The sequence below is a fragment of the Nothobranchius furzeri genome, chromosome 13 (assembly GCF_043380555.1).
Source record: "Nothobranchius furzeri strain GRZ-AD chromosome 13, NfurGRZ-RIMD1, whole genome shotgun sequence".
Classification (NCBI taxonomy): Eukaryota; Metazoa; Chordata; class Actinopteri; order Cyprinodontiformes; family Nothobranchiidae; genus Nothobranchius; species Nothobranchius furzeri.
In genome coordinates, this window is record NC_091753.1 from 42,576,800 (window position 1) to 42,598,742 (window position 21,943).

General features: G+C 42.2%; 1 protein-coding gene across 4 annotated transcripts in view; it reads left to right on the forward strand.

The window, feature by feature from the left end:
- Positions 1-21,943, forward strand: part of nbeab (neurobeachin b) — a 279,564-nt gene that overhangs the window by 5,819 nt on the left and 251,802 nt on the right. Inside the window, exon 2 of one of the 4 annotated variants that reach the window (XM_054742651.2) lies at positions 12,791-12,886. The exons of the other annotated variants lie outside the window; for them this stretch is intronic. Coding sequence (XP_054598626.1) covers positions 12,863-12,886 — 24 coding nt within the window. The 5' untranslated portion in view covers positions 12,791-12,862. The remainder of the gene's footprint in view (positions 1-12,790; positions 12,887-21,943) is intronic. 4 annotated transcript variants of the gene reach the window in all.

Consider the following 21,943-nt stretch of genomic DNA (forward strand, 5'->3'; position numbering starts at 1 on the left):
AATAACCAGATACTGCCCTTCATGTCCACAACCAGCACACAGACTTTAGTAAGCATTGTGATGAGAGAACTTGTGGGTTTAATTCAACCGATGTTCTCATCATTTCACAACACAATTATGTTTTCCTAATCTGTTGCAGCCATTTTTTTTCAGTTTAAATCGAAAAAGCTTCTTGTATGAAAAGTGAAACGTCTTCAAAAGCCTCTTAAAACAGACTTCATTTTCCACAAAACAAATGTATCTGCTGTGGCCTTTCATTTCGCTTTCTGTTCATCCCATTCACATCCTGGGGAAAGTGTGCTCCATCATCCAGAGGAATGATTGGTGTTTTACCACTTCCTTGTGTTCATTTGTTGTTTTTAGTCTTTGTAGTCCCACCCAAGGTGTGTGTGTGTGTGTGTGTGTGTGTGTGTGTGTGTGTGTGTGTGTGTGTGTGTGTGTGTGTGTGTGTGTGTGTGTGTGTGTGTGTGTGTGTGTGTGTGTGTGTGTGTGTGTGTGTGTGTGTGTGTGTGTGTGTGTGTGTGTGTGTGTGTGTGTGTGTGTGTGTGTGTGTGTGTGTGTGTGTGTGTGTGTGTGTGTGTTTTCCCTGCAGGGGTGAGTGCATGTATGCTTATTTCTATGGAGATGAGCTACATCATCTCTGATCAGGCTGAAGGGAGGCAGCTTTATAAGAACGTGCTTCTATTGCTGCAGAGATGGAGCTCAAATAGAGAGAGTTTGATGACTACATATTGAAGATGGAGATAACATCGACGGCCCTTCATGTTTGAACCACGATGCCATTATGAAAGTGCTTGAACATATAACATGTTTTGATTTGTACCTGTCAGCATGACCGAATAAAAAAATGTCATAATTCAAATTCAGGGCAACTTAATATGTTCTTACCATCAGGAAATGATTAGATTTATATTGGAGCTCGAGTGATGCATTGGCTGTGGCAAGCCTTTTCATTTTTGCCAAAAGAAAAGTTGAATGAATATGAAATGACACAATTTCCTCCACTGAATTTAGATGTGCGTCACCTCAACAAGCAATCTCGTCTAACATTTTTCTATATTTACAATATACCCGCCACAGAGGACACTCGCTACAAGCTTGCATAGCTTCCTCTTATCTGTGATTGCATTTTGTGAACTTCTGATTTGGGGTTTGTGATGGAGCTGACTGTGCTGAACAGTGTAGGTACTAGAGTTAGATTTGACTTTGCTTTTATCCTCTGTGTGTGTCAGTTGGCATGTCAGTCTGCAGACATTTTCTGAAAGAAAAGCAGCATTTTATTATGAATCTAAGTAATACAAAAAGCCTTGTGGTTTATTGTTCCATATTTATTGTGGGCTCAAATATGCCCCTTCACAATAATGCTAATATGATTTAGTTTTATGTGCTTTTCCTTGAAAGATGCCTTTGTAACTAGCAAACTGAGTCCTCTTCAGAGAACATTTTTTCAGATATGCGCATATGTTCACCCTCATATGTCTCGGGCTTTCAGTTAAGACAGAGTTGTCTCTTTTTGTACATCTGCCGGTGACAGAATACATACAAGAGACGGTAACCCACTCAAGAGACACAAGGTTTGTATTAATGGAAGTGACAGATTCACCATTTTCTCAGGCACATCAGCCACTAGGCAGTTAATGACGTGTGCCTTGAGTACTGATTTGTGTATTATGCCTGATGAAGCAGACGTTGTTGATGGCATGGTTCTGCTTTGAATATGTTATGTTTTCATTTACACCCTAGTCCCTTTAGTTTTGAGGTGCTGTTTCTCTCCTGCCTGCGTTATTAGGTCCCTAAACGTTGGAAACTGGCTGAGTTCATTAGGCCCTTGTAGAAAGCCGGTGAGACTTTGCTTTAGATTAAACATCATTTAATTATTATTTATTGATACATGTTTATATATTAGCTGCAGAAAATCTGCTAATGCTAAAACACTTCAAGAGCTGGAGAACACGCTGATTAAATGTAGCTGAAACAAGAGGGGGTTGATATAAGCTTCATTAAGACTTTGGAATGAAGATTATAATTAAAATGAATCTTAATAAATCAAGACACTTAAATTCATTTTTATGGCTATTTTTTTAGTCTTGACTCATTCTCCCTGGATGACATTTCCACATATAGATTTTAATGGTCTAAATTTTGGGCTTTGATGGACCATCCATTGTCCTCCAGTTATGCGGGGTCGGGTCAGGTCGTGGGGGCAACAGCGTGAGCATAGAGGCCCAGACTTACCTCTCCCTACCCGCTTGTGCTAGCTGCTGCTGGAGATACTAAGGTGTTCCCAGCCCAGATGAGAAACATTGTCCCTCCATCGTGTCCTGGGTCTTCCTTTGGGTCTCCTCCCGGTTGGACGTGCCCAGAAAACCTCACCAGGGAGACATCCAGGAGGCATCCTAACCAGATGATCAAGCCACCTCAACAGGCTCCTCTCGACGTGGAGGAGTTGCAGATCTACTCCGAGCCCATCCTGCATCCTGGTGGACTGAGCTTCTCAACCCCTTTTATGAGACACACCAATCGGTGAAATACTGCTGCCACAGTTTGTCTTATTAAAGCACCGTTGTGGCAACACAGGAATTTTGCGGCATTGGATGCCACTACACTTTGTAGCAATATTGCTGCAATGTCTTGTGAATGAAGATTACATCTTGGTGCAACCCACGGTGGTGTCATGATCATGTGTAGAGGAGGGTTGTGACGGTGTGAAGATTTGACCTCGCGGTTATTGTGACCAACATGATCAGTTTGTGGTATTATCGTAGTTATTTTTTTAATGTATTACATTTTCAGACAACTAAATTTTGCCTAAAATTTGTCATTTTGTAATAAAATTGTTTGTTTACATTTGTAAACAAAAACATTTTAGTCTTTAAAATGCCAACATTTGCCCATAACTTTTTTTTTGTCTGTTTGATGTCATCATTTAAAAAATATGAGAGTAGATGATACTCAGTGCTCAAGTAGCCCTCTAATAATTTACTTTTTACCCTTACTAGAGTAATTTTTTGGACAGCTTCTTTTACTTGAGCCAAAGGTGTTGAAGTATGCTGCTTTTACTTGAGTACAGCTGTTGGCTGCTCTACCCAGCCCTGTCTATGGGTTAGACGCACCCAGTTTCCCTCAGTGGGACAAAAAAAATCTATATCTCCCACTCCTATTCATTATTTCATGATGTGTTGTTGGTCATTTCGAGGCTACTAATGTGTTAATTATAGCGCCAGAAACGTCTTATATTTTCGGACAACTAAATAAACCCTCTATATCAGGATAGATATCCTCTGTTTGTGTCCTTCCAGTGAGCTTTGCAGAGTTGGGAAAATGTCATCAGGCAGTAATCATTGTTAAATTCATAATAATGCAGCAAGAGTCAAACTATTGAATTGGCAGCCAAATTTAATCATCCGCCTGGGAGCCCCATAATGCATAGCGCCATTTCAACATTGGAGTGCCTGCAGCACGGTTTATATGCTGGCAGTGGGTGCTGCGGCTGCACTATAGGGTGACGCTTTGCATTCCCCCTCGACCCGAAGCCCTTGCAAAATGCATTTAGGCTAAAATGCGAACGGTAACTTGCATTGCATTGACTGTGCAGTAGTAGGTGATGGTCATGCAGACACTTTTTTCCTGGAAACAGGATAGCCATCTATCAACTGTCCCTCTGCATTCTTCAAAAATTCAAAATATGTCCTCACCTCCGACTTTGTCGTCTTCAAGGGCTGATGGATGTCCTGAGCGCTGTCAACTCCTCCTTCTGCCATTTTTTCAGCTTCATCTTCAACAACGCTTTGGTTGTAAACTACAAATTGTGCATGTGCGGCTACTTCAGTAGATGAGACGGTGGCTGGTAAGGGTCACCGCACCTACACTGCGGCCACGGTAATCCACCCAGATAATATATATTTAATAAAAAAGACGGTACTTATTATTTTCAACATTTGTACCGGGGTGTACTGCTACATCGGTTACCGTGATACCCCTAGTGTGGAGTTACTGCTGAGCTTATCTTAATGAAAGTTAACACGGGATATGTTTCACTTTTGTTGAAAGAATCCACAGAGATGGAAAACTGGAGCGATGCAAAGCTTTGTGAGCTTCTCTCCGTACATCTACACCCCATTTTTACTGCCATTGCATATCTTGTAAAAGGTACATAATTGTGCCACATTACCGCCACAGATTGACCACTTTTGACTAACCTCTACTTCACGCTGGAGGTTTCAGCGGCGTGGAACGTCAGCAGATCGATTCACTCATGAATTTCACTGCATGCCAGTACACACAGTTACAATCTCAGCCATGGCACAGCTTCTCTGCCGTGCATCTTGCGGGACTCGCAAGATCACAAAATCCCTGCCTCCAAAGGTCACAGTTTGTTTTGTCATGAAAACTAAAAACAAGGAAATCACGTTTGATATCGCTGTCATTAATGATGTTGTGTCTGTCCACTGCCTGGAATAAAGCCGTGAAAACACATTGTTGCTCTCCTCAAACAGTGCTAGGAGTAAATAAGCCAGTCGGTCACTTGTATAGACAAAATTTACTGCATCACTGCAATAGTCTTTTAATTTGAAAATTATGGTAGGCGATTTCCTGTCTAGCCCATTATCTGCGGAAATTGACATGTCCCAGAAGCGCCTCGCGACAAAAGTAAAACCCGATCCTGTCTTCAGCTCGGCTCGCACCTGAGACACCAGAAAATTTCCACGTCACGGATGGTTTAAATCAGCCTCATAGACTATAATAGATTCTATTTGAAGCAGTGATGTTCCGCTGCCATTCTGCGCCACTGATTCTTCCAGTGTGATATAGGGGCAAGGCTTCTAGATGCTGCTTCAGCTTTGTGACAAATTGGCGGCATTATTTTGTGAAAGCGGTTTAAGGGAGAGCTCAGAAAACCTGTGGAGAAAATTACTTTTGCTGCTTGTACCCGCGATCTCATTCTTTCAGTCACTACCATAAAGCTCGTGACTATAGATGAGGGTTGGAATGTTGATTGACTGGTAAATTGAGAGCTTTGCCTCCTGGCTCAGCTCCATCTTAACCACGACAGACGGGTACAACGCCCACATCATGGGCCAATTCTTTCCTATTTGTTACGGTTGCGAGAGGTCCCGGGATTTTTAACAACAGACCGTGAAGGAATCCAACAATCCCCTGGTGGTGGTATTTTAATGGTGTTTTGTTTGTTTTTAAAAGGTTTTAAGCAGCAGAGGGATTCGTGGATGACTGGCGGGTGCATCTGGAGGCCCCCGCCCCCACAGGAGGATTCAGCCAAGCGTGAAAGAAGTGGACCCAGAGATGACCCCCACAGGCAGGCTCAGATGTTGCACCTAGTGGGTTATTGTTGGTGATTTGCTTCACCATCTCGGGAGCACCCCAGGAAGGGCAGTGGCTAACCCCCCTCCCTTTGCTGGTTTGTAGGTGCATCCGCACATGTGCTTAATTTGCCCGCCCACGACGTGCATGAAGATTAGGGATTTTATATAGCTTTTTGTTTTTATCTGGGGTCTCTTGCTTTTAATCCTCCAGTGTCTTCGTCCCTCAGAGTCTTCGTCGTCCCTCAGAGTCTTTGTCCTCTTCGCCCTTCGAGAGTCTTCGTCCCCTTCGCCCTTCGAGAGTCTTCGTCCCCTTCGCCCATCGAGAGTCTTTGCCCCTTCGCCCTTCGAGAGTCTTTGCCCCTTCGCCCTTCGAGAGTCTTTGCCCCTTCGCCCTTCGAGAGTCTTTGCCCCTTCGCCCTTCGAGAGTCTTTGCCCCTTCGCCCTTCGAGAGTCTTTGCCCCTTCGCCCTTCGAGAGTCTTTGCCCCTTCGCCCTTCGAGAGTCTTTGCCCCTTCGCCCTTCGAGAGTCTTCGTCCCCTTCGCCCTTTGAGAGTCTTCGTCCCCTTCGCCCTTAGAGTCTTCGTCCCCTTCGCCCTTAGAGTCTTCGTCCCCTTCGCCCTTTGAGAGTCTTCGTCCCCTTCGCCCTTAGAGTCTTCGTCCCCTTCGCCCTTAGAGTCTTCGTCCCCTTCGCCCTTAGAGTCTTCGTCCCCTTCGCCCTTTGAGAGTCTTCGTCCCCTTCGCCCTTCGAGAGTCTTCGTCCCCTTCGCCCTTCGAGAGTCTTCGTCCCCTTCGCCCTTCGAGAGTCTTTGCCCCTTCACCCTTCGAGAGTCTTTGCCCCCTTCGCCCTTCGAGAGTCTTCGGCCCCTTCGCCCTTCGAGAGTCTTTGTCCCCTTCGCCCTTCGAGAGTCTTTGTCCCCTTCGCCCTTCGAGAGTCTTTGTCCCCTTCGCCCTTCGAGAGTCTTCGTCCCCTTCGCCCTTTGAGAGTCTTCGTCCCCTTCGCCCTTAGAGTCTTCGTCCCCTTCGCCCTTCGAGAGTCTTTGTCCCCTTCGCCCTTCGGAAGTCTTTGTCCCCTTCGCCCTTCGAGAGTCTTTGTCCCCTTCGCCCTTCGAGAGTCTTTGTCCCCTTCGCCCTTCGAGAGTCTTTGTCCCCTTCGCCCTTCGAGAGTCTTCGTCCCCTTCGCCCTTTGAGAGTCTTCGTCCCCTTCGCCCTTAGAGTCTTCGTCCCCTTCGCCCTTCGAGAGTCTTTGTCCCCTTCGCCCTTCGAGAGTCTTTGTCCCCTTCGCCCTTCGAGAGTCTTCGTCCCCTTCGCCCTTAGAGTCTTCGTCCCCTTCGCCCTTAGAGTCTTCGTCCCCTTCGCCCTTCGAGAGTCTTCGTCCCCTTCGCCCTTCGAGAGTCTTCGTCCCCTTCGCCCTTCGAGAGTCTTCGTCCCCCCCCAGCCCTTCGAGAGTCCTGTGTTCCCTCATCCTCCAGAGTTTTTTTTAAAGAAAAAGTTTTCAAAGTTAGGTTTAGTGTGTTTTTTTTATTTTTTTTTTACCAACTTTTATTCTTTTTCTTTCATTTATGTGTGGGGGTGTTACGGTTGCCAGTCTGGCCAGGGAAGAGCAGGAGCCAGGATCACCCAGCTCTGGTGACACGGCCCCTCCTCCTCCTCCTCTCTCCCGGGCTGCTGAGGAGCACAGCTGAGTTGAATCTTCCTTGATTACCAACACCTGTATAAAAAGGCTGTGCCTTCAGCAGTCTGGGAGGTAGCAGTGCAGGGGTTCTGCTGTCCTCCCGGTTTTGTTTGTTTTCAACCCCTTTCGTTTAGATTTGTTTGGATTCGTTTGAGTTTTAAACTGTGGTAGTTTTAACTCTTGGAGATAAGTTTGGGATGATATTGTGGGATCCTTTGATGTTTGTGTTCGGTTTTAAGGTAAACTTTGTGCAATTTTACTGACCTCGGTTTTTAAACACCTTCGTGTGGTAAAGCTTTTTAAAATAAGTTTTACTAGGTGTTTTAGTCAGTGTATTGTTTTGGGAACAGTTATCAACTTTGGGATTTTAAAACACCTTCTGTTCGGTTAAGCTTTTAATATAAGTTTTAACCAGGTGTTTTATAGTTGATAATTTGCTGTGTAATGTTAACCTTTTAGAGATCTGTTTGCTTGTGTTTTTAATACCTTTTTGTTACAAATAAACCCATTTAAAATTCCTCCACCAGTTCTTATGTTACCCCATCCTTCACTTTTTAACAACACCTGTCGGGGTTTGTAACACTATTGAATACCTCTGGTAGCCTACATTTGTCAACTTATAATGAACACTTCGGTTTACCTTTCATGTAGAGATTGATCATTGTTTGTCCTCTCTTCTGGGAGTTGATCTTTAAATGAACACATAGTTTAAATTAGCCAGATGGTTGTTACACAGAACCATCTGGAAAGTGTGTCAAGGAAAGACGCATGCTGAAATGTGTTCTTGTTGATCAACGGGATGAGTCAATCACTGCATAAATAAAAAATTCCGCTAGCAAAAATGAAACCTCTTAGTAAAAGGCAGTCGTGAAAACTATTAGTTTTTGTAAATAGATTGATCTCCATTTCATTAGCATCCATTTTTGTTATAAGATGCTGTAAATATGGCTACTCAGATATGAAAAGGTTTTAAAAAATAACAGTTCCTATCCCTAACCCTGATTTTTCTAAAATTTCTAAAATAAATTTGAACTGTTGAGGGTAAAAAATCAAAAACATCAAAATTAAAAAATAGATTCAATAACTAAACCAGCAGTTTTATGACATTTAGAGGTTATTTGGAATAAAATGGCAGCATCAGCAGTAAAATGCTGTTTTTCTGCTGCATCCATCAAGTTTGGCATACATTTCTTGATAACTCTGCCAATGTGTACTGTATAATGGGAAAATTATGTCATCATTAAGATTATTACATGTTTGTTTGAGCCACTGAAATATTGGAGTTATTTTAAGATGCCAGAAATACATTTAGGTGTGATTGCACTTGGACTAGCCGTTTGCTCCTTCAGCCTAATTATTAAAATGGACCTTATAATCCATTTGAACCTTTCTGTGTCAATTTTTCAATTGTGTGATTTTTCTATGCCATATACAGGTTATTTGCTACCTGGCAAGATTGAGTATTTTTTGTCTTCCACTTTTTCAAGAATAAAACCATTTTAGGCCACTGAAATGTGGAAAACTATGTATTTTTTTCTTTTTTTTTTGCACAGTTCATTGTCCAAATTACAACAGCAAGGGAGAAATGAAGTCTGCATGTTATATTTTGGTTTAGAGCTAAAAATAACACTATTGTTTTCCATGCTAACTATTTATGCTTCTAAACTGGGAGTAATCTGTCTAGCGGTGGTACATCCTGCTCTGTTTATGTTGGATGTTGCTTTGAAAATATACTCCAGTCTCTTGTTCACCCAAATGTCTATTGAAGCCAATTTTCAACCGATGTCTTGATGCTGAATGCGTCTTTTGGACTAATGCTTTTACTTGTGAAAGCTGGACTGCTTTGAAAGGAACATCTGGATGTAGAGCTCCACTGTTGCTCTGGAATCTCGAGCAGAGGCGGATTACTGTTGTGGCATTTGGTTTGACGACAATTCAGCGTGGAATTAGATGCCTCGCATGGAACAGCTCGGAACAGTGCTGCAGCCTCTTTTTAATATGAATGCAGCATGTTAGGAGTGGCTGAATCCAAATATTATACGGTAAAGAAAATCGGCTTTGATGAATTTTTAGTTTGTCTCATATTTCTTGGCTGCTGCCAGAAGATCATTCACTTGTACAAACTTAATATTAGGGATGTGTGTTGGCAAGAGTCTGGAAATATGGTATGCATCACAATACAGGAGAAATTAGACATCCTAAATGGGGGAGACGATAAGATATGCATCACAGTACAGGCGAGACGAGATGATAAATATGGGGGAGAAGATGCAATAGAAGTCACACTACAGGAAGGACAAGACGGTAAATACTGGGAAGATAATACGATGTAAATCACAATACAGGAGAGACGATAGGATATGCATCCCAATACAGAGGAGACAATATGATGCTTTTTCTATGTTAGTTTTAATCTGTCAGTGTTGAATGACTTATTTGCTTTACTCAAAGAGACCATGCAATATTTTAAAAGTAAGCAGTCACAACTTAGTAAAAAATAAAGTAAACTAGCAGAATTAATCTTTGATGTATTTATTAGTAACGTCATAATCTTTTATATTGTAAATATCTGAACCTGACCCAACACACATTTAAAAACAGCCTCTGCAGCAGCATCACAGATGGAACATTTATACAGAAGTTAATTACTTTTCAACATCTAGATTACTGCACTTACTACACAGCCATTTCCATTCAAATTTCCATTTCAAGTAGGGCAGACCACAGCCACATGAGCTGTGCTGCTACGCCTTTTAAAAAATGGATTAAAATTTGCACTGAGGAAAATCTCTCTGTATGCCAAATGTGGGCTTTAAGGAAGTGCCCGGTTATTATTTTTTTCCTGTCTTTGTGCCGTCACTCCTTAGTTCTCACACCTGTCTGTACAGTTTGAATTTTAAGCTTGAAGTTCCTGTGGAGAATAAAGGTGCTGCATTTATTTTCCAGGTATCACAGTGTTCCAGCGAGTCCATTGATATGTTACTGCAGTGCTGCTGCTGATATTCTGTCCCAGCAGGGCTAGAATTGCTTTCAGTAGGTGTCCTCAAATAGGACTATAACAGTGTGTCTAAACTGGAAGACTGGACTGATTTGAAAACCAAGATCTCCATTTTTTGTCCATGCAATGGGCAAATTAAATGTCATAGTTCAATCAGCATTATATATTCATTGTTTTTACACACATAAATGTGATGTTGTAGGGTTGTCTTGGCTGACGCAGCTCTGCAATAATGTGTGGACATCGGGGGCAGTTCCACTGGATTGGCAGATCGGGGTGGTGATCCCCTTATGCAGGATATGTTCCAACTACAGGGGATCCCACTCCTGAGCCCCCCTGGTAAAATCTATTCCGGGGTTCTGGAGAGGAGGGTCCGGTGGATTGTCAAACGTCAGATTCATGAGGAGCAATTTGGTTTTTGTCCTGGCTGTGGAACACTCAAGGTCATTGTGCTCTGCAGATCAGTTCCTTCTGCTCCTCGCTCCAGGTCTCGGACATGTGGGGATGGGCATTTTCTGTTTTAGCACCGTCCCTCTGGAACAAGTTGCCTCTTAACATTAAGCTGTCTCCATCTTTAGCTGCTTATAAGTGTTGCTTGAATACTCCTTTTTATCATCTGGCTTTCACCTCATCTGTTTGGTGACTGGTTTTAACAGATTTTAATAGTTGAAATAATTATTTGCTATTTATTTATTTTTTTCTTTTTGATTCCCCGGAGAAGCTGGCCTAAGTGGCTGGGAAGAGGGAAATCTGGGCCTCCCTGCTTATGGCTACTGCCCCTGTGACCTGACCCCGGATAAGTGGCTGAAAAAGGATGGATGGATGTTTTAACACATGAAGTCGTTCATTATAAAGTTGTTGATTATGGATGTGGTCAATGCAGTTCTATTCAAAATATCTATTCCAATAATCCCTTAAACAAATCAAACACAAATGCTGATGTTTTAGGTTGGTAAGCAGGCCACTTTATGGTGTATTTGTCTCTTGGTCCAACAGAATCTAGTTTATGCTGACATTGACATCTTCATTCTGGGTAAAACCCATTTCAGCAAGTTACATTTGAAGGAAAAAAAATATTCAAAGGTACAACCCGTTTCTTAGGGTTACCCCCAAGTGCAGGGGCATTCAATTCGATTATTTGTTGTCACTAGGTTTTTGCCAGTGGGCCGCTCATTTCCATGTACTCCATCTCATGTATTGTACCATTGTCTTTTTTTCTTTTTAGTCAGTATGCACGCAATATAGAGAGATATTGTAGCACCTTTACAAGTGAAAATCACACAACTTTGCTGGTAGTTTAGAGTCGGAGTCTTTATTTTTGCCTGTCGATCCAATTGTATTCTCTATTGAACAAATGACATGACGGACATGGCACATTGGTTTTCCCACAGCACTTTGTACGTGTACAATTTTCTATTTTCACTGTCATTTTCTGCATCCAATCTACAAAGTTTTAACAAAACTATTTTCCCAACAAAAAATATACTTTTCATTCAAAAGTTGCAAGTTGAATGTATCAAACTACTTTTTTCTGAATTATTGTTTTCCAACTTTTCTATATTTGTCATGTTGAGGGGAAGGTGTCTGACCCACGACATGCAGAATCATACAAAGGAATCGGATATGAAAAGAAAAAGGTTTTATTATAAAATTGTAAACAAAAAGTGCAGCAGGAAAATCCAGCTGACTCCGGGGAGGAATCTAGAGACAGGGAGGCAGAGTTAGCGGGGGCAGATGACCAGGATAATTGAGGGAAAGGTCGGGACTTAAGGAGCAGAGGCAGATGACCAGGATGATTGAGGGAATGGTCGGGACTTATGGTTCGTGATCCAGGGGAAGCCTGAGAGGGGGGAGTAGCTTGGTCTGGGGAGGTCCGGGAGGAGTGGGGGAACAGAGACACACACTTGCCGGTTCACAGGAGACTGGGTTTTCGGGTTGCTTGCGGACTGGAGGAGCTGAGCACGGGGACGAGGGCAGGATCCAGGAAGGTGGGTGGTTGGGAAGCGGTGGACGGCCAGGGACCGGCTGGGAGACAGTGGAACGGGTCCGGTAGGTTGCAGGTACTTGGTGAAAGGTGGTGGTGGTGGAGATCTGGAGAAGAGGTAGGTTACAAAAATCAGGCAGGCTCAGAGCAAACACACAGGAACTAGAATTGTGGCTAGAGGCAAGACTTAGAAGGTATCTGGTACTGATTCTCAAAAACAGGCTCGGAGACATAGATACCCTAGCTGAGCTAATCATCCAGCGAAGTGAAGATGTCTCCTAGCAGCTTATATGTCCCTGGCCCGCTGATGAGCAGAAGGATTGCAGCTGGTCCACTCCTTGACATGCCCACCTGCAGGAGAAGCTCAGAGAATGTTTAGACCGAGAGGAGGAGACTCACCCCAGACCATGAAAGTAGCCCCCCCCCCCCCCCCCCCACCTGAAGCCTGCAGATGAACTGGACCAGTCTTGTGAGTGATGGAGGATAAAGAGCTGCCATCCAGAGAGGAAACCCTCATGGGATTTGCGAGAGGGATGGTTGGGATATCTTAAATGCTCCACCAGGTGTTCGTCCATAAGGTTCTGCTCACAACCTGAGTCCAGTAGTGCCTGTGTAGGAATGGTGATACACATAGTTGACAATTTACACTTGAGAGTGCACCAAGATGTGACATCCGCCATGGAACCACCCATCAGTATCCTCGGAGTTACTGATGGGCTCTCTGGTTTAACCGAGTCGAGCATTTGGAGACAAAATGGCCAGACTGGCCGCAATATAAACCGAGACCCATCCTCATGCGCTTATCTCTCTCCTCAGGGCTGAGTCTTGTTCATCCTATCTGCATGGGTTCATGTAGAGGAGATGGAGGTGTCAAAGGAGCGAGACTAGATGGAGGATGAGTGGAAAGAAAAGGTTGGTTAATTTTCTGACTTTCTCTGAGTCACTTCTCGATCCTGTTACAGAGAGTGATTGATTCCTCCAATTCTGAAGGTTCCTGGCAGAAGGTGAGGAAGTCTCGGATCCGGTCATTAAGGGCTCGAGCGAAAGCCCCCTTCAACGAGGCACTGTTGAGGCTGTGGCTAAAGTATGAAGTCAATGGCAAAGTCGGCCACGGATTGTTAATGTTGATGTAGGCTCCATATCTTCTGAGTGAGCTTGGAGGGGGATTCGGAGATGTCAAAGGTCTGGTTGAATTCTATTAAAAACTGTCTGATTGTGCCGCCGAGGAAGCCAGGCTGGCGGCTCTTAGCTTCTGCCCATCTGAGGGCCTTACCACACAGTAATCCAACTATGTACGAAATCTTGGCGGTGTCTGTAACAAAGGACTCAGGAGTTTGTTGGAAAGCGAGTTGACATTGTAGGAGGAAACCTCTACAATTACTCCGATCTCCGTCAAAGGTTTCTTGTGACGTGACTCCGCGACCTGGAAGTCACAGGCGCATGGTGGTGTCACCGCTAATGTTCCGGGTGGATCCGGAGGCTGGGGTGCGGGAGGTTCCGTGATGGTGAGTTTCTTGTGGATCTGTCGGACCATATTATCTAACTGATACAGGGACTGTTGTGAGCTCGAGAGTTGGTCTGTGAGGGTTTGGAGAGTGGTCTCGTGTTGGGAAATTCTGGTGGCTATGGAGAGAGGATTAGATTCTGCACTGAGGTCAGAAGAATGGCTGAATGATTCTGTCAGGTTGGGGGGAAGGTGTCTGACCCACGACATGCAGAATCATACACAGGAACCGGATATGAAAAGAAAAAGGTTTTATTATAAAATTGTAAACAAAAAGCATAGCAGGAAAATCCAGCGGGACTCCGGAGAGGAATCTAGAGACAGGGAGGGAGAGTTAGCGGAGGCAGATGACCAGGATAATTGAGGGAAGGGTCGGGACTTAGGGTTCATGATCCAGGGGGAGCCTGAGAGGGTGGAGTAGCTTGGCCTGGGGAGGTACGGAGAGGAGTGGGGGAACAGAGACACACTTGCCAGTTCACAGGAGACTGGGTTTTCGGGTTGCTGGCAGACTGAAGGAGCTGAGCACGGGAACGAGAGCAGGATCCAGTAAGGTGGGTGGTCGGGAAGGAGTGGACGGCCAGGGACCAGCTGGGAGACAGCGGTACAGGTCCGGTGGGTTGCAGGTACTTGGTGAAAGGTGGTGGTGGAGATCTGGAGAAGAGGCAGGTTACAAAAATCAGGCAAGCTCGGAGCAAACGCACAGGAACTAGCATTGTGGCTAGAGGCAAGACTTTGAAGGTATCTGGCCATTGTTTTATACTTGAAAAAGGTTGATTTCTCTCTCCTGATTGGGAATGAGACTTTGCCTCAAGTAGAAGCATCTAGAAATAGTGCCTTGTTGGTGATCAAATGTACGAAGGAGCAAGAGAAGACTAGTCTGGGGCTTTATTCACAGTAATAAGGTTGTTGGTCTGTCGTAGGAGAGCTGAAGGCTGAAGCTTTTGATTTACTGGTCCATCTTTGTTCTAACTCTCACCTAAATGATCACAGGTTCGAGATTATGACAAAAGTTTGAGACTAAGATTAACAATGGCTGACTAGGACTTCTATTTTAGAGATGAGAAGCTTTGTTCCACTCAAAGCAGAGCCACTTCTCTTTTGCACTGAGAAGAGTCTTCATGCATCTGGTTAGAATACCCCCAGCATCTCTTTTAGACTGGTAATACAGTTGTGGTCAGAAGTTTACATACACTTGTAAAAAAATATAATATAATGGCTCTACTGAGTGTACCGTTATTTCTAAAACTCTGATTTTTCTCTGATAGAGTGATTGGAACAGATACTTCTTTGTCACAAAAAACATTCTTGAAGTTTGGTTCTTTAATGTCTTTATTATGGGTTAACAGAGAAAAGTGATCACATTTGCTGGGTCACAAATATACATACAGCAGTGCTAATATTTGGTTACATGTCCCTTAGCCATTTTCACTTCAATTAGGCGCTTTTGGTAGCCATCCACAAGCTTCTGGCAAGCTTCTGGTTGAATCTTTGACCACTCCTCTTGACAGAATTGGTGAAGTTCAGTTAAATTTGATGGCTTTCTGACATGGACTTGTTTCTTCAGCACTGTCCACATGTTTTCAATGGGGTTTAAGTCAGGACTTTGGGAAGGCCATTCTAAAACCCTTATTCTAGCCTGATTTAGCCATTCCTTTACCACTTTTGATGTGTGTTTGGGGTCATTGTCCTGTTGGAACACCCAACTGCGCCCAAGACCCAACCTTCGTGCTGATGATTTTAGGTTATGTTGAAGAATGTGATGGTAATCCTCCTTCTTCATTATCCCATTTACTCTCTGTAAAGCACCAGTTCCATTGGCAGCAAAACAGCCCCACAGCATAATATCCCCACCACCATGCTTGACTGTAGGCATGGTGTTCTTGGGGTTAAAGGCCTCACCTTTTCTCCTCCAAACATATTGCTGGGCATTGTGGCCAAAAAGCTCGATTTTCGTTTCGTCTGACCACAGAACTTTCCTCCAGAAGGTCTTATCTTTGTCCATGTGATCAGCAGCAAACTTCAGTCGAGCCTTAAGGTGCCGCTTTTGGAGCAAGGGCTTCCTTCTTGCACGACAGCCTCTCAGTCCATGGAGATGCAAAACACGTTTGACTGTGGACAATGACACCTGTGTTCCAGCAGCTTCTAATTCTTGGCAGATCTGCTTTTTGGTGATTCTTGGTTCACTCTTTACCCTCCTGACCAATTTTCTCTCAGCAGCAGGTGATAGCTTGCATTTTCTTCCTGATCTTGGCAGTGATGAAACAGTGCCATGCACCTTATACTTACAAACAATTGTTTGCACTGTTACTCTTGGGACCTGCTGCTGCTTTGAAATGGCCCCAAGTGACTTTCCTGACTTGTTCAAGTCAATAATTCGCTTTTTCAGATCCATGCTGAGCTCCTTTGACTTTCCCATTGTAGCGTTTGTGGGCGTTTGTATCCAATGAGCCCCATTTACCTGGCCTAAGAGAAGTCACCAGCTGTAGTCACTCATAATCACTCACAAGAAGTTAAGAGGCCATGCTATGAAGCTCAGTTCAATGACACGTTTCTAAGTCACCAAAATTGCTAGTTCATGTTTCTGTATGTATATTTGTGACCCAGCAAATGTGATCACTTTTCTCTGTTAACCGATAATAAAGACATTAAAGAACCAAACTTCATGAATGTTTTTTGTGACAAAGAAGTATCTGTTCCAATCACTCTATCAGAGAAAAATCTGAGTTTTAGAAATAACGGGACACTCAGTAGAGCCATTATATTATATTTTTTACAAGTGTATGTAAACTTCTGACCACAACTGTACCTTGGAGAAGCTGAAGAGTGTTGCTAAGGGGCAGTTTGTCTAGGCTTCCCTGGATATGGATGAATGCATGGATGGGTTTAGAGAGGGTTTTGAAACAAGTCATCTTTGCTAATGATTTTGTTAAAATCAGGGAAAGTTTAATGTTAGACTAAATGGGATAGTCTCTAGAACACTGAGCTGAAATCTACAGTTGTAGAAAATGAGTGAATGAAGCATTGCACAGGGAAAAGATAAAACAAGCTTAGAATAAAGACTATGTTGAAAAACGGCATGCAAAGCTGAACAAAGCCTGTTAGATTATTTGTGTGATGCATGAATTGAAGTTTTGTTTTTTGTTTTTGCTTGAATTATTGTTGCTTGCATAAAATATATTGAAGAATGAAACTTTTTCTGAGTGGCTGTGTGCCAGAGTAGACCGAACATTGTTGGATTTCAGCCAACAGATTGTTTAAGAAACCGGGTGATAGAAGCAATAAAACACAGTAAATATTGGTGAAAGCCTTGTCATCTGTTCTTTCCGTAACCTTTCGTCTCTAACATGCATCCTGATTTAAAAAAATAAAAAATAAAAATAAGGGGGAGAATCTACTGAATCCTTCAGACCGTTTGGTCTTGGCGCACTTTAGGAAAATTCTCAACCACAAAAAAATCTTTTTAGCTTGGTGACATTTGGAAGTCAATGATTCCAAAAGTCATTTTTTTTTGTAAAAATGCTTTAATTGCCATTCAACCGCATTAAAGCCTTGAGGGCTTTTGTTGGGCTTAGACTAAAATGTCACGAAAATGTCCGGTATACTAACACCTTATATTCCCAAAAAAATGAACCTCCAAACAAACTGATTTTCCCTCGTATATATTTTAATTATATTATTTGTCCAAGTTATTTATGTCTATTTTGTCATTGCTCTATAATTCTTATCCAACATTGGTTTATTTCACTTTTTTCAAAGAGAACAAGCTCAGCAACAGTTATTCCAGAAGTCAGTGAGTTTCTTTGTGTCCATTTCCTTTGACAGCTGTGGTTTGAGTGACTGTGTAGGAAGGTTTTAAAGTGCCTGCAACAGTTAAGAACTCTGGAAGTTTGCACTAATATTCTGAAGCTGCTCATGGAAGCAACCTGCTACTCGGGAGTGCATTTTTAGTGTGGCTGGTAAAGCCATGAAAATAGGTTTTTGATGAAAAAAATGTTCTAAAATTATTCGGCTACTCCTAACTTGAACTATAACATTATGGAGGGACTCTGGTGTTAAAAGTTCATTTGTGTCCGTTTGAATTAAAAACTTCTAACTGAGGATGATAATTATTAATAAATAAAGCAAATGCATCCTATAAAATTCTGATAATTCAGCTGTAAAATCTATAATTAAATTTAATTAAAACTTCATGCAAATATGATTAATATCGGGATAATTATTGTCTGTGTTTCAATAGGAAAATGCTGATAATTCTCCCCAAAATATCACATTCACTCTGCAGTATCAAATGGAAGCTAAATCTAATCCCACCACTGGAAAATGAATTAACTTTTAAGTAAAAGTGACTAGATTAAATATGAAAGCTCCTACTCATGCATTACACTTAATAGTTCAGCTCCTCCAGCCTCTCTGTCCGTACGCTGTCCAGAATTGCACTTAGGGGGCATCAGGTGGCCGCTCTGAGAGCAGTCGTACTTGCTCAGAGGGCAGCTGGTGCTTCCAGGTCTGTCACAGTGTCAGTGTTGTTGTGGACGATGCGCCTGTGTTTCTGCACTGAGCCGTGTGATTGCCATGTGGCAGAGAGCGTGGCCAAGTCTCACTCAGGGCATCTGCAGATTAGTGTGTGTGTGCGTGTGTGTGCCCGCGTGTGTGCATGCTTGTGTTGGTGCGAGCGCTTGAGGTGACTGTCCAATCCGCTCCTCTGTGTCCAATCCGCTCCTCTGAGTCTAAGGGTTCTGGCACTTGATCAAACTGTGGATTTTGTAAGAGGGCGAAACATTGATGATTTCATCCTCCTTTTGGTTTTGTTGTCTTAGTCATGAATCAAACCATCCCATCCTCTGATGAAACTGTTACACTTTTGCCATCATCATGTTTCATTCAGTATAATGGCCAACGTTTAGGAACCTACTTGTTTCTGACATCAACTCAAGTCATTGGTTTGTTTATTTCATTTGTAAATAAAAAATTCATGTGCAAATCCACGGAAATGCAGCCCAGAAAATATGAATATGCAAAGAAGTGCATCTGTAACCTGTTAAATCCTGCTAACCCAGTCTCTTGGTGTTTAAACTAGAAATGCACGATGCTGGTTTAGAGGCTTAAAACCCGTTTATGTTTTTTTGTAATTCAGCCTGATCTTAATGGCCTATATGCAACAGTGGCATTTATTACATTGTTTAATGGGTTTTGTTTTACAATCCTCTCCAGGGTGCGGTCATTCCTATTGCTGGTACACGTTTGTCCACCACATCTTGCCCTTCCCTTCGCCTCTCTTAATGTGCTCGGACACAGAGCTCTGTGAACAGCCAGCCTCTCCAGCGATGCCCTTTGGTGTCTTGCCCTCCTTGTGCAACGCATCGTTGTTTATCTTTTGGACAACTGTCAAGTCAGCAGTCTTCCCCATTAGACTGAGAGACCATTTAAAGGCTTTTGCAGGTGTTTTAGGTTAATTAGCGGATTCAAGTGTGGCACCAGGGATCTTGAATATTTAATCTTTTCACAATATTCTAATATTCTGAGATGCTGAATTTGGGATTTTCATCAGTTGTCAGTTATAATGATCAAAATGAAAACATAAACATTTGAAATATGTGACTGTGAGAAATAATTACTGAAATACGTCAACTTTGTCATGATATTCTAATTTTATCACCAGCACTTGTATATTACAAACCTTTATGAAAAACTGCTGTTTTCTAATTGAAGCATTGAGAACATTTTAGAAAATATAAACCAGTTTTAACTTTGTAGATGCTTAACCATTTAGCTTGATTTCTGGGGTAATTTCTTTCCTTTTGACCTTTTATGGATCATGTAGTTCAATGTGATTCTGGTGTAACCTTGCTGTTTGAAAGCCATCTGGCTTCCCTGCCTAGATGTGGTTCATTCTGCCAAACACCAGCTAATCTATAATTAGTACATGTCTTGGTTTGCTTTTGTCCAATAATTCAAATACACGTTTGAATAATTACACTCAGCATCTATAGCCTGTAATGTTGTTTGATGCTTTGTCACCAGAGTTGTTCCCAGTTCTTTTATAATTACTGAAAAGTCTAATTATGCATCATTTAGAAAAGTGAAAAACAGGATTAATATGGAGTTTGTGTATTTTTTTCTTTTCCAGCAGTTTTAATGAGTCAGGTTGTTTGTTTCAAGTCCTAGAATTTAGCATGAATAAAACCTGCAAAATGTTTGACTCAATTTGTAGTTTTTAAGCAATAGCAACAAATAAAATTGCACAAAACAAGCTAAATACATTTAATGTCACCTATCACTATGCCGTTAAGGAAAAAAATGTTTTTTGAACATTAAATTTCTACACATACCGCAGCTTCGTCTAATTATCAGAACAAGTGAGGCAGAAGTCTGCATTTTTATTCTGACTCAATTAGCAGCATTCTGCTCAGCAGCCTCATGACATTAAACAGATTGAAGATGACAGATTGTGTAGATCCAAGTAATTACACAGTAGATCAAATAAGACCGTAACAAACCCATCAATCACTGAGCTGTAAACTTGGCACACTCATGCAGAGTGCACGTGCATCCACACACAAATTTGAGATGTTCAGAAAATCACTACAGACCTTTTTTTCCTCTACATCTGATTTCTTTTCAAGAAACCGTCCAAGTATCTAACGTGGTGTTTTAAACTGCTGCCATATGTTTACTCAGTTTTTTTTCAATCAATTTTAACAAGTTGTTCCTTCAACGCTTCGGCGCTGTGGAGATTGTCAATAAAAGCTTTTCGTTCTGATGACTGCAGCTTGTTTATTTAATTAAATTTTTTTGTTTGTGTGTTTGAGAACCTGTTTGACATTCAGCTGGACAGAAAAGTGAAAAGCTCTTTACCTTTGCCTGATATAAACATACTTGCTTGTGATATTTTTATGCTTAGGTTCTAAGCAACTTTCGTACAAAGCTTTGCTGTTGAACGTTCTCTTCTTGGTAATCTGTTTAATTCAATGTACGTTTCACTGAAAATCACAGATGACATCAGATTTTGTTAGTTTGAACTGCACATCTTGACTTTATTTCTTACATAGGTTGCAGATTTTCTTATTTTGGTTTTTCTTCAGAGAACTCCAGCAGCATTTGAATTATTCATATTTTTTTCACTTTGTCCCAGCGTGAGCATGACAGCGAGGGTTGAAATAGAGGTTGAAGTGCAGGCAGGCCGTGGAAACGCTCGCCGTCTCCTCTCCAGTTTGCTTTTGTACGGCCTGTCACAGTGAATCAAACACTTGGGACTCTTTACCTGAACTCTCTAAACATTTTTCGTCTGGAAAAATTTAGGTAGTGATTGAAGAGCGCATGAGATAAAATCATTGGTTGTCATCTTCACCCACAACATAAATATCAGCATTACTTTTCTGCTTTAGTTAGATAAAAACATTCACACAATGGGCATTTGTTTGTAAAAACAGCCTTTTGTCCTGTTGAATTATTGATGTAGAAATTTTAATTTGCAACCAGCCTTTATTTCTGTCTACTTTCAGCCACGTGACCTTAGTGAAAAGCTCTCCATGCTTCCTGAAGACCATTCAGAGTTTCTATTTACTTACTTTTCCACTTATTTTCAGTCAATTTCTTGAATCTGATCATTAAAACATTTTCAGGAAAATGGGAAAGTGCTTTTAGGGGTCGACAGCAAATGTATAAGGTCCAAAAAACAAGATTAAGTTCTAAAAAAATAGTTAAAAAGGGGATACGTCTAGTCGTTAGCACATGTATAATACAACATGACAAGTGGAACCACAGCAGTAGCTCAGGAGGTAGAGCGGGTTGTTGAGTAATCAGAAGGTTGTAGGTTCAGTCCCATCTCCTGCCAGAAAAGGCTGCTGTTGTGTCCTTGGGCAAGACACCCAACCCACCCTGCCTGCTGGTGGTGGTCAGAGGGACTGGTGGTGCCAGTGTTCATCAGTCTCTTCTGTCAGTGCGCCCCAGGGCAGCTGTGGCTGTGTAGCTCATCCCCACCAGCGTGTGAATGTGTGTGTGGGTGGATGACTCATTGTGTTGTGAAGCGCCTTGGGGGGGTTGTAGAACCCTAAGAAGGCGCTATACAAATACAGGCCATTTACCGTTTACTTTTAAATCAAATTTTTTTGAACAGTGTTGTAATTTTGAAAGATATTTTCTGTTTTGAACAGAGTTATCGCACAAGTCTGCATTCCTTCTCAAACTTAGTTCATGACTTAATTTTCTGTGCCGAACCCAGAATGTTTGGTTATTCACAATTTTTGTTTTTGTTTTAGAGAAAATAAGAATTTAGATTGAGTTCTGCTCCAAACTGATTTAATTATTGTTGGTTGAACACTGCTATTACTGCTTCTAATGTCCTCATCCTCATGGGGGTAAGTTAAATTATTCTCTGCAAAACGTTGAAATATAATGTAATGGGTCTGTTTAGTGGCTGACATTTGCACTTGTAGAAACTGGTCCCTCAATGAAGGCTGCACTCT